The 12,368-nt window shown below is 39.1% G+C and overlaps 1 protein-coding gene and 1 pseudogene across 5 annotated transcripts in view; both read right to left on the reverse strand.

Moving 5' to 3' along the window:
- Nucleotides 1–12,368, reverse strand: part of HECTD4 (HECT domain E3 ubiquitin protein ligase 4) — a 193,891-nt gene that overhangs the window by 111,354 nt on the left and 70,169 nt on the right. For all 5 annotated transcript variants that reach the window (XM_067700637.1, XM_067700635.1, XM_067700636.1 and 2 more), the window contains exons 8-11: nt 10,878–11,070; nt 6,520–6,678; nt 1,175–1,288; nt 297–437 (exon numbers count right to left, since the gene is read on the reverse strand). In XM_067700637.1, coding sequence (XP_067556738.1) covers nt 297–437; nt 1,175–1,288; nt 6,520–6,678; nt 10,878–11,070 — 607 coding nt within the window. The remainder of the gene's footprint in view (nt 1–296; nt 438–1,174; nt 1,289–6,519; nt 6,679–10,877; nt 11,071–12,368) is intronic.
- LOC137204173 (large ribosomal subunit protein eL36-like) lies at nt 1,328–4,841 on the reverse strand (annotated as a pseudogene).

The following is a 12,368-nucleotide window of genomic DNA, read 5'->3' on the forward strand; positions in this document are numbered from 1 at the left end:
AAGTACAAATAAAGAACGAACTTCTGTCCCAAAGTTCTGACAATTTCAGAAGGGACATAACAATTTTCCTTTAAAAAAGTCTGTGGACCACCTCAAAAGCTCTATTTATTTACACACTTATTTACTTAATCATAAACCCATCAGATAATAAGAATTCTAGGTTTCTAAATTCAAAGAGGGAAGGCTGTTGACACATTTTGCTGCTTGGGCTATGTTGCCACTTACTAATGCTGCTGTACTCTCTCCTATTTCATGGGGGAAAAATCTCTTCCTGTAGGACTATGAGTGCACCTTACCTTTGGGCTCAGTGATGATATGGCTGACTCCAAGTCTCTGACAGACGTAATGGAAGGCCTGATTCCCAGGATTACACCATTGATCGATATAGTCATTCGAGCATGTCCATAGCATGTTGTTCACTGTATCGTAACAGGCACCTGCAAAAAGAACATCCTTTATTCAACTATCATACCATTGACTGCTTGATACATACTTCTCATAGCAGTGCTAAAGAATGAAAGGGCAAGGATTCTCCCCAGTGCTGGCAAGCCACATCCCACATCCCCCCAATGCTGACAAAGCATTAGATTGGGGCTCAGTAGGAAGGCAGGATTCAATGTCTACTCGGCTTAACTCATATGTGAGAATGGAATAAGCCTCATGGAATAGAAAGTTTTTAGTAACTGACTTACATGTGACCTTTTTAATTCCAAAAAGGATTTAAGTGGCTTACAGTAAAACCCAGGTACAACAGGACTAATTAACATTAACACACAGTAAAAGCCTTAGCAACTGAGCCCAAAACTTAGATATGAGCTCCCTAGGTGCCAAGGCAAAGAGAAAATCCAATGCGCTAACATAATGCTCATTTTCTAACAATAAGAAGTATACTAATCCCTCAAGGAAAATAAACCTTTTTAATGGCATAAACTTTAAGAAGAATTTGTTATAGACAACATTACACAACCTAATGGACAGTATCTTCAATAGTAATTTATGCAGAGGAATTTCACATATGACAATTTCTTATACTAATCCTCACAATTAAAGAGGAGCATAAAAAAATTCTTTCAAGGAAACTAGAATACCATAGAGAATTAGCAAGAGTTTTTAAGAGAAATTGCTTAAATTTTGAATTTTCCAAGGAAAATAAATGTGGGCATTTATTTCTTACCCAATCCTGGTACAAGAGCACCACGCCCCAATGAGCTTCCAGCAGCATCTATGAGATCGGCACGACTTGTGAATTGACCATCCGAAATATTATACACCAAGCTAGAAGCTAGGACTTCAGAAACAAATATTAAGCTGTTTAATAAGCCTTAAGATGATGGTTAGCTTAAACTTTAGCCTCTTAACAAGACTTTATAAAAATCACATCTTGGGCTTCCCTGGTGGCGCAGTGGTTGGGAGTCCGCCTGCAGATGCAGGGGACGCGGGTTCGTGCCCCGGGCCGGGAGGATCCCACGTGCCGTGGAGCGGCTGCGCCCGTGGGCCGTGGCTGCTGGGCCTGCGCGTCCGGAGCCTGCTGTTTCACAAGGGGAGAGGCCACAGCGGTGAGAGGCCCGCAAAATAAAAAAAAAAAAAAATCACATCTTTTTTGGTTGTCTACCAGTGGTAACAATGAGGAGACAAAAGACACACATTAAGACCACAAAAAGAAAACTGTCATAAAGCCTTTTCCAATACGGTGAACCATATTTTTGAAAGTGTTTTTAAAATGGCAACTTTTACATACAGGTTTTTTTCAAGATAGATTGTCAAAAGGGTAATTGCAAACGGGGTTATGATTATTAACATCACAAGGTAACAATATTTACAAGAAATATTTACAATATTTACATATATTTGGTGCTCAAAACAGGTTAGTGGATGTTTAGTTGCTATCCTTCCAAGCCCTGGCTCTAAAACCTGGAAACACTTCAGCCTTTTCCCTTAACACAGGGAAGTGTAGTGATGACAAGCATGAGCTTTAGGATTCTGAATTTGAATTCCAGCTCTACCACTTCTGTGTGACCCTGGGAAATTTACCGAACCTCTCAGTTTCCCCATGTGTAAAGTGGAGATAATAAAAGTTACCTACTTTATACAGTTATTGTGAAGATTAAATGAGTTTAAATATATCAAGGATCTGCTTTTTTTTTTTTTTCCTGAGAAGGTTTTATCGTGGCTGCTGCTTTCCTCATGGCGGCCAGGACACTCCTCAGCTCCTCTTGCTTCCTCTTGGCACAGATGTATGTCCCCACCCTTTTCTGGATGAACTTGAGGGCCTGCTTGTTCTTGGAGACCCTGGCATGCTACTCCATGGCATGCAGCTCCTAAGGGGCAAAGCCACACACCTTTTGGATCACATCTTGCAGGGCTGTGCCTCAGCTTGCTCATGTTCTTGGTCACCTGGTGGCCCTTGTTGAGGCCCACGGCCATGGGGCAGCAAGAAGCCATGGCGGCTGCTCTTCAATGGCTGCCATGGCAGAAGGGCCTAGCTGCTATTATTGATATAACTTTCTTCCCCACTTTCCAACAGAAAATTCTAGCACTGTCTCTCAAGTTCCTTTTTCTTATTCCCATCACCCTAGTAATCTGGATTCTCATCACGTCTGACTTGAGCTGTAATCTAAACTGTACTCTTTGTTTCTTTTCTATTGTTCTGTCCTGCACACCAACAAAATGGTCTTCTCCAAATCTCTTTTTCATTGTATTTACCATGCATATGCCTTTCCCCTATGTGGCCACTTATATGAATAATAGCCATTTTTCATGACTTAAACTCAAAACTTCATGAAGTCTCTCCCCTCTACCCCACTCAACAATGACCCTTTCTGCAGCACTTACATCTGCTCCCCATGGTTCAGGCAGTGATACAGCATTGTATATCATTTTCTAGTTGTTTCACACACCTGCATCATTTCTCCCAACCAGACTATGAGCTCCTCAAGGCAAGCACCACTTTTCCCACTCACTGAGTAGCCACCACAGTGATCAATGTGGAACAGGACATAGAAAAAATTTAAGCATTTATTTATTTGTTGGTCTAAAATAGAATCACTGGGTAAGCTATATCCTCATGAAAAAAATGGCACCGTGAAGGCCTGTTTTAATCAAATGGGGCTAATCTCAGGTGAGTGGAAAAAACCATGCCAAAAAGACTAAAAAAGAGTTTCAGATGATTAATGGTGAATAAAAAGACAAATAACCCAATTTTAAAATGGACAAAGGATTTGAATAGGTATTTCTCCAAAGAACATAAACAAATGGCCAATCAGCACAAGAAAAGATGTTCAACATCATTAGTTGTTAGGGAAATGCAAATCAAAACCACAATGAGATACCACTTCATACCCACTATGGAGTACAGCTATTAAAAAAAAAAAAGAAAAATAACAAATGTCAGAGAGGATGTGGAAAAATTGGAGCCATTGATAATGAGACTCTAAAATGGTACAGCCGTTCTGGAAAACAGTTTAGCAGTCCCTCCGAAGCTTAAACATACAGGTACCACATGACCCAGAATTCTACTCCTACACATATACCCAAGAGAAATGACAACATGTCTACGCAAAAACTTGTACATGAATGTTTATAGCAGCATTATTCAAAACAGTCAAAAAGCAGAAACAACTCAAATGTTAATGGATTATATTCATACAATCAAGTATGATTTGGCCATAAAAAGAAATGAAGTAATGATTTGTGCTACAACATGGGTGAACCATGGAAACATTACGCTTAAAAAAAAAAAAAAAAAGCCAGTCACAAAAGCACATATATTGTATAATTCCATATATTTGAAAAGTCCAGAATAGGTAAATCCATAGAGTCAGAAAGTAGATTGGTGGATGCCAGGGGGTGGGGAAAGGGGGGGATAAAGGGACTGACTGCTAATGGGTATGGGGTGTCTTTTATAGAGTGATGGAAATGTTCTAGAATTAGATTGTGGTGATGGCTGGACAACTCTGAATATATTAAAAACCACTGAACTGTATACTTTAAAGGGGTAAATTTTATAGTATGTAAGTTATAACTCAATAAAGCTGTTTTTTGTTTTTGAAGTGAATAGTAAATTTACATCATTTACCCGAGGGCTAAAGGAGGCATCCTGGTCACATATTAGAGAAAACAGGCTGTTGAGAAAAAGTCTAACCCATTTGATTCTAAAAGCAAAAAAGAAGACTTCCCTGGTGGCGCAGTGGTTAAGACTCTGCGCTCCCAATGCAGGGGGCTCAGGTTCCATCCCTGGTCAGGGAACTAGATGCTGTATGCATGTCGCAACTAAGAATTCGCATGCCACAACTAAGGAGCTGACGAGCTGCAACTCAGAAGCCTGCGAGCACAACTAAGGAGCCCGCCTGCTGCAACTAAGGACCCTACGTGCCGCAACTAAGAAGCCAGCGAGCCGCAACTAAGGAGCCCACTGGCTGCAACTAAGGGTCCTGCTGGCCGCAACTAAGGAGCCAGCCAGCGGCAACTAAGGAGCCTGCAAGCTGCAACTAAGGAGCACGCCTGCTGCAACCAAGACCTGGTGCAACCAAATAAAGAAAATAAATATTTAAATGAATTTTTAAAAAGTAAAGACAAAAGAGTTTTGGAGTTGTTATGAGTATCTAAATCCCAAACACGTGCACTACTTGAAATGGCCTAAAGGTTAAGTTGATACTAGATAAATGGTTTTATTTAAGCTGTTGAGGTTAAATTTATATCTGCAGGTTAAAGTTTGGGTAAGAAATGCTTTTTTAAACATCTAAATGTGAAATATAATCCTTCAATGGAATTATGGGGAGGGGGAAGGGTAAGCTGTGACAAAGCGAGAGAGAGGCATGGACTTATATACACTACCAAATGTAAAATAGATAGCTAGTGGGAAGCAGCCGCATAGCACAGGGAGATCAGCTCCGTGCTTTGTGACCACCTAGAGGGGTGGGATAGGGAGGGTGGGAGGGAGGGAGACGCAAGAGGGAAGAGATATGGGAACATATGTATATATATAACTGATTCACTTTGTTATAAAGCAGAAACTAACATACCATTGTAAAGCAATTATACTCCAATAAAGATGTTAAAAAAAAAAAAGCAAATTATTTTTAAAAGACAGAATATGAAATTTTGGAAAATGAAAATAAGTAAACTGATTTTAAAACATTTTAATTTTATGTGCCTAAACAAATTTTAAGGAAAAAAGGAATGTTAAAAAAAGGTGTTACCATATATAAAAGGAATATTTGGGGTTTGTTTTTGTTTTTAGAAATACTCTAACATACTTTATTGCATATGATCACCAAACAATGATGTGAGATACTATTAGCCTTTTATTTTTTCAGATGGGAAAACTGAGGCTCAGAGGGGTTAAATGATGTCCCTAAGGTAAGAAAGACAGAAAATGGCAATGTAAAAGGAACATTTTTTTATTCTATATTATTTTCTCTTTTTTTTAATTGATTTATTTTTATTTTATTTATTTATTTATTTTTTGGCTGACTTGGATCTTTGCTACTGCCCAAGGGCTCTTCTCTGGTTGCGGAGAGCAGGGGCTACTCTTCATTGCAGTGTGAAGCCTTCTCATTGTGGTGGCTTCTCTTGTTATAAAGCATGGGCTCTAGGCACATGGGCTTCAGTAGTTGTGGCACACAGGCTCAGTAGTTGTGGCTCACAGGCTCTAGAGCACAGGCTCAGTAGTTGTGGCGCACGGGCTTAGGTGCTCCGTGGCATGTAGGATCTTCCCAGACCAGGGTTTGAACCTGTGTCCCCTACATTGGCAGGCGGATTCTTAACCACTGCACCACCAGGGAAGCCCTATATTATTTTCAATTTAACTATTTGTCCACTCTGAAGCCAAAATCACATTGCTTTAATTACTATAGTATGCCTCCCTCTTTCATAAAAATATATGTACACTTATATCCCCATATCCCCTCCCTCTTGCGTCTCCCTCCCACCCTCCCTATCCCACCCCTCTAGGTGGTCACAATGCACCGAGCTGATCTCCCTGTGCTATGCGGCGGCATACGTATAGCTGATTCACTCTGTTATACAGCAGAAACTAACACAACATTGTAAAGCAATTATACTCCAATAAAGATGTTAAAAATAAAGAAATACATAAAAAATATATACATGTACACTTAACAGTAATGAATTTTTGCATATATTATTTTGTATCATATACATTTTTATGTGTCCTAAAATGGAGGTATTTCACAGACGTATTTTCATAGCTCTCCAGTGGGTAGAGTTCTTGCAGTGTCAGTAAATACAGTGGCAACAGATTATTTCCTAAAATCTTCCTGACCTCATTATTATTTCTAGTAATTTTACAGGACAATAGTTTTCAGAAGTGTACTATTATACCACTTTCAAAAATTCTATTTTTAATTCCTCCTAGCCTATAACTATACTGATAAGGTTTTTTGTTGTTATCAAAGAGCATCTGTAATCAGAGCAAGTGTAAAATCACTATTAGGAAAAACCTTAAATTTCAAAGTTAGGGACAAATTGGGAAAAGAGCCACAAATAAAGTTCACTTACTTTTTAAAGATGACAAACCACTTGTTCCACCAAAAAGAGACCGGGTAGCAGAGCTGCCTGATCCCCCTGGAGGTGGGACCAGCATCACCAAGTATGTACCACAGGTGTAAATGGGCGTCTTCCGAAGCATTTTTAGAGGAAGGCCACAGCTAGTATTTGCTGGTAAAAAGGAATGAAAATGGTGAGCAGAAATAGTTGACACACAGATTAATCTGACTACCAAACCAAATTAGAGTATAACAAAGGGGCCCCCAATTCTAACAATAATACACTCAGACTCAAAATACAGAGCAAGAAATAATAAGCTAAGGGCAAAATAATGATCTTCTGTCTCCACAGCCTGGTCCCAAGCCTCCTGGTTACATGACCTGAACATTTCTCAAAGGTGTTCCCAGTATTCAATATGTCCTTATGTCTTTTAAAAATCTTTCAATGGACTTGAGGACACGGGGAGGGGGAAGGGTAAGCTGGAACAAAGTGAGAGAGTGGTATGGACATATATACACCACCAAGCGTAAAATCGATAGCTAGTGGGAAGCAGCACATAGCACAGGGAGATCAGCTCAGTGCTTTGTGACCACCTAGAGGGGTGGGAGGGAGACGCAAGAAGGAAGAGATATGGGGATATATGTATATGTATGGCTGATTCACTTTGTTATAACGCAGAAACTAACACACCACTGTAGAGCAATTATACTCCAATAAAGATGTTAAAATAAATAAATAAATAAATAACATAAAGATCTTTCAAAAGAATGAACCCTCACATGGACTAAATCTCAAAATAAAAGAAGAATCCTACTGTTTATGTTTCCCCCTAGGAAACTGTGCTCCAGTAGAGATCTTTTCATTTTATATAGAACAAATTATTAACAGGTTTGTGATATTAAATTTATTATAAACAGCTCTGAACATGGAATCTACTAGAAATTTCAACCCATAACTAGTTAATAAAAGCTTTCACAATGTCTATCACAAAATAACTTTATGTCCACAGAATTTATAACCCATGATGTATTTTCTTTTTTTTAGGGTCAGTGACATAAACTATCATTAGGAAAATAATTATTGTATCTAATCAAGAGGTATAAAATGTACTTTAATTTCCCTTACTCACTGGCAGATCTGAAAATGTAGGGTGAATTTAACATTTTCTATATATTAGTCCAGTGAAGATTGACGATGGCAACAGAAAGAGTGCTTTACCTAGGAAGCTGTCAAGGTATAAAATATGACTGCCTACATAGACATAAAATTATCTTTAGATGGTTTAGATTAGAAAAATTAGACAAGTGAAACCGAATCTGTCATTTGCTTTGAATGCCTGTGGTTCTAAAAAGCTCCATTTTTTAAACTTCCAAGCCGCCAACAAGTATATTTTTCATTTAGGACATAAATCCAGTAGCATAAATTTCCATAAGTAAGAAACCCAAAAGGGGCAACGACTGAAAAACTAGCAACTTTGTGAGCATAACCACACAAAGAGCATAACCACACAATCGTGGTTTTCACCAAGATGTTTTTAATATACATACTCTTATTAACATGGTAATAGGTATTAGTTTATCACAGAATTAAAAATCCTAGACCCGCTGAATGTTGAATTAATTGTCAAAAGTTCACTTAGCCTATAACTGGTGAATTTTTATGTAGCAACCTCAGGTTAAATGAATACATAGAGAATGTGCATAAAAGTATGAGTGAAATCACATGTTTAGAGTTACAGATACCAGTTTTCACAGGATTCTAAATATACCCTTGCCTTCTGAGTCCACTTTCTGATATCACCCATGTTTTCTTATGTAACAAACATCCTTTTAGTATTTCTATTGTGCAGGCTAGTATTCAATTTTCTCCCAAGGGACAAACCCAGATCAAGCCTTCAGCTTGTCAGGAAAATGTTCATTTAGGTAATAGGACTGTCCTCTACAAACTATTTCCTATAATTCAAATTATCCACATACCCAAGTTATAACAACTATTAATAAATTCCCTACTTACATTTGATACAATGGAGACCTGTGGAAGTAACATACTATCCTTAAATTCTAATACGGACTAATAAGTATTTAAAATTTGATAGTCTCACAATGAATTAATCACAAATATTTTCTCTTCCTAACATTTCAATATATAAAAGGATTAAAGCATAAAACTGCATTAAATTCATTAAACATATATTAATTCAGATTCATTTTTCTATACATGGCTCTTTTTCTAGCCTGATCTTTTACTACAGGTCATGATTTGTTATAAATTCATGTAGTTGGTATGTAATATGAAAACTCCTCAAGAATAATGGTTCTTGACTTTGGGGGGGTCATAAATGGCCTTGAACATCTGATAAAAATTATGATGATACATATGTTATTTAAAACTTTGGGAGAGCATATTTATGAACCTCTGAAAGGCTTATCCCCATGAAGAATTCCTGCTTTAAAAGTACAGAACAGTGTGTTTAGAAGGCTACCTTTTATTGAGAAAAGAAGGACAATAAAAATACATAAATTTGTCTTTCTAAATTAATTTAATTTCTCTTTGCATAAAAAAACTCTGACAGGATAAACAAAAACTAATAAATAGAGCTACCTATAGGGGGTAGGGTGGGGCAAATACTGAATATACAAGGACACGGGAGTAAGATTTCTCTGCATATACCTTTTATATTGTTTTCACTTTCAAACTCTGTAACTATTTTCAAATATTAAAGTGCAAACGCTAAATGCCAAATTCCAGAAAAAGCAACCTCTGTTGTGGAAGGTTTGCCTCTCATTTTCTTGGTCAAGAATGTATTTAGAAAAACTAAAAATAGAACTACCATATGACCCAGCAATCCCGCTACTGGGCATATACCCTGCGAAAACCATAATTCAAAAAGAATCATGTACCACAATATTCATTGCAGCACTATTTACAATAGCCAGGACGTGGAAGCAACCTAAGTGTCCAGCAACAGATGAATGGATAAAGAAGATGTGGCACATATATACAATGGAATATTACTTGGCCATAAAAAGAAATAAAATTGAACTATTTGTAGTGAGGTGGGTGGACCTAGAGTCTGTCATACAGAGTGAAGTAAGTCAGAAAGAGAAAAACAAATACCGTATGCTAACACATATATATGGAGTCAAAAAAAAATGGTTCTGATGAACCTAGGGGCAGGACAGGAATAAAGACGCAGATGTAGAGAATGGACTTAAGGACACGGGGGAGGGGGGAAGGGTAAGCTGGGACGAAGTGTGAGAGTGGCATTGACATATATACACTACCAAACGTAAAATAGATAGCTAGTGGGAAGCAGCTGCATAGCACAGGGAGATCAGTTCGGTGTTTTGTGACCACCTAGAGGGGTGGGATAGGGAGGGTGGGAGGGAGATGCAAGAGGGAGGGGATATGGGGATATATGTATACATATAGCTGACTCACTTTGTTACACAGCAGAAACTAACACAACATTGTAAAACAATTACATTCCAATAAAGATGTTAAAAAAAAAGAATGTATTTAGTGAAGATGATGCTAAATGAGTTTTTTACATTCATGAAGCAGATGCTAAATGTGAAAACAGTTTATACTAACAGTAATGATAAGGTATTTACCATTAAACACAGAGCTGCTTTGAGTTATTACAGATTCATGCTAATTCATGTCCACAGCCAACAGTATGTATTAGCTTGGAATTAAAAAAAATGAAAAGTGACTGGAAGGACATTAAAAACGGTGAACTACGTAAAGCAAAGTGCTTTGTACGGCACACTGTAAATGCTCAATAACAAGTATTGCCTGAATTCCACAGGCAGCATGCACTAATCACAAGCTGAATGTACCAAGCCATGAAAAGGCATGGAGGAATCTTAAAGGCATATTACTAAGTGAGAGAAGCCAATATGAAAGGCTACATTCTGTATAAATCCAATTACATGACATTCTGGAAAAGGCAAAACTATGAAGACAATAAAAAGATCAGTGGTGGCCAGGGCTTGGGGGGTGGGGAGGGATGAACAGGTAGAGCACAGAGGATTTTTAAGGCAATAAAAGCACTGTATATGATGCCATAATAATGCACACATGTCATTATGCATTTGTCCAAACCCACAGAATGTACAAGACCAAGAGTGAACCCTAAGGTGAACTATGGACTCTGCGTGATTATGATGTGTCAGGGTGGGTTCATCAGTTGTAACAAACGGACCACTCTGGTGGGGATGTTGATAATAAGGGAGGCTGTGCATGTGTGGGGGCAGGAGGTAGACGAGAAATCTGCACCTTCCTTTACTTTTGCTACGAACCTAAAACTGTTCTAAAAAATAAGGTCTTAAAAATATATATAGCTGAAAAAGCGAAGGGCAGCCTACCTGCCTGGTCCTCTTTCAGGGTGTTGGAGATGGTGGAGCCGGTAAGGGCAGCCAGCGTTGCGGATGGCGAGGCTCGGTAGCGTGAAAGTCTGCTCAGAAGCATCTCATTAATGCTTTTTGCAGATTCGCCCTCTTTTCTCATTAGAATTGTGCGTTCCTGAAGCGGGTTGGCTACAAATACACCATTTTCAACCTAATATTTAAAGAAAAAGAGGTCCTTAAATGATATCTGTTTCCATTCATTTAGCAAATTTCTACTTGAGAAGTGTATTATTTTCATCTGGTTACTCAAAAACATTTCCCAAAATTGTACCTGAGTAGGTGTATACCTCAAAACCTAACTGCTCTACAGAAACTGAGAACAAAAGGAAGGCTACGAGAAGTTTGAGAGCTTTCATTTTTCATAATAGCCCAGATTTTAAAAGTAATGAGCTAAGTTTAATAGGTTCTATGGAAGGCTGTTGATTAAAATTCCTTATATTGAATTCCACAGGAAGCTCTCACTAATTACAAACTTCTGACAGGTACAAGTAAGATGAGAGGAAAACAAGTCAATCAGATCTTGATTTACCACTAAGTACAACTATGAGGATAATGTCTTCTTGAAATATAATTGGCTAAAATCCAAACTCTGTATTAACAGCAGTCAACACTAGCCCCAGCTGCTTGGGTATTGGCAGAGCAATCGTGGAGAAAGGCAGACTTTGTCTGCTAAAAATATACGCCAGCTTCAACTGGATCCTTGCTGGTACTTGGCAGTTCTTCCTTCATCACTTGATTATTCCCCAGAAAAATCTCTGGAGTGGTGATTCCAAAATTCCTTCACCAAATTTTGAGCTTGGCTTTAAGCAGACCACCTGGCTTTCTTTATTGCTAAAAAGATCCAGACCACTTACTGTAAGCTGCTCCCACTCATCTCTCTTCCCACTCAAGAATCTTTGTATCCAGCCTCATTTATTCCTTTCCTCTTTTTTGTTTTTGCGGTACGCGGGCCTCCCACTGTTGTGGCCTCTCCCGCTGCGGAGCACAGGCTCCGGACGCACAGGCCCAGCGGCCATGGCTCACGGGCCCAGCAGCTCCGCGGCATGTGGGATCTTCCCGGACCGGGGCACGAACCGGTGTCCCCTGCATCACCAGGCGGACTCTCAACCACTGCACCACCAGGGAAGCCCTATTCCTTTCCTCTTAATCCAGAGGAAGAAGCACTTCACCTCATGTTATTTAAGGAAGAAGCACTCTGCCTCCTCTCTAACTGCTCCCTCAGTTATCTCCCATCTGCCCCTTCATGCTCAAGGTCTCCCTCTCTGATTTCCTGGTGTCAGGTATTCACAGGCCTCCGGGATCTTAAACAAAACCTTGGCGGCCCATTGCAATACCATCCCTCTTCTCCACTCCCACTCACTATCAAATGTCCCAAATGTATCTCATGCAGCCTCTGTACCCACTGCCCCCTCCAGACCCAGGCTCCTGGATCTGGCTGCAGTCTCAGAA

The sequence above is a fragment of the Pseudorca crassidens genome, chromosome 12 (assembly GCF_039906515.1).
Source record: "Pseudorca crassidens isolate mPseCra1 chromosome 12, mPseCra1.hap1, whole genome shotgun sequence".
In the NCBI taxonomy this organism is placed as follows: domain Eukaryota; kingdom Metazoa; phylum Chordata; class Mammalia; order Artiodactyla; family Delphinidae; genus Pseudorca; species Pseudorca crassidens.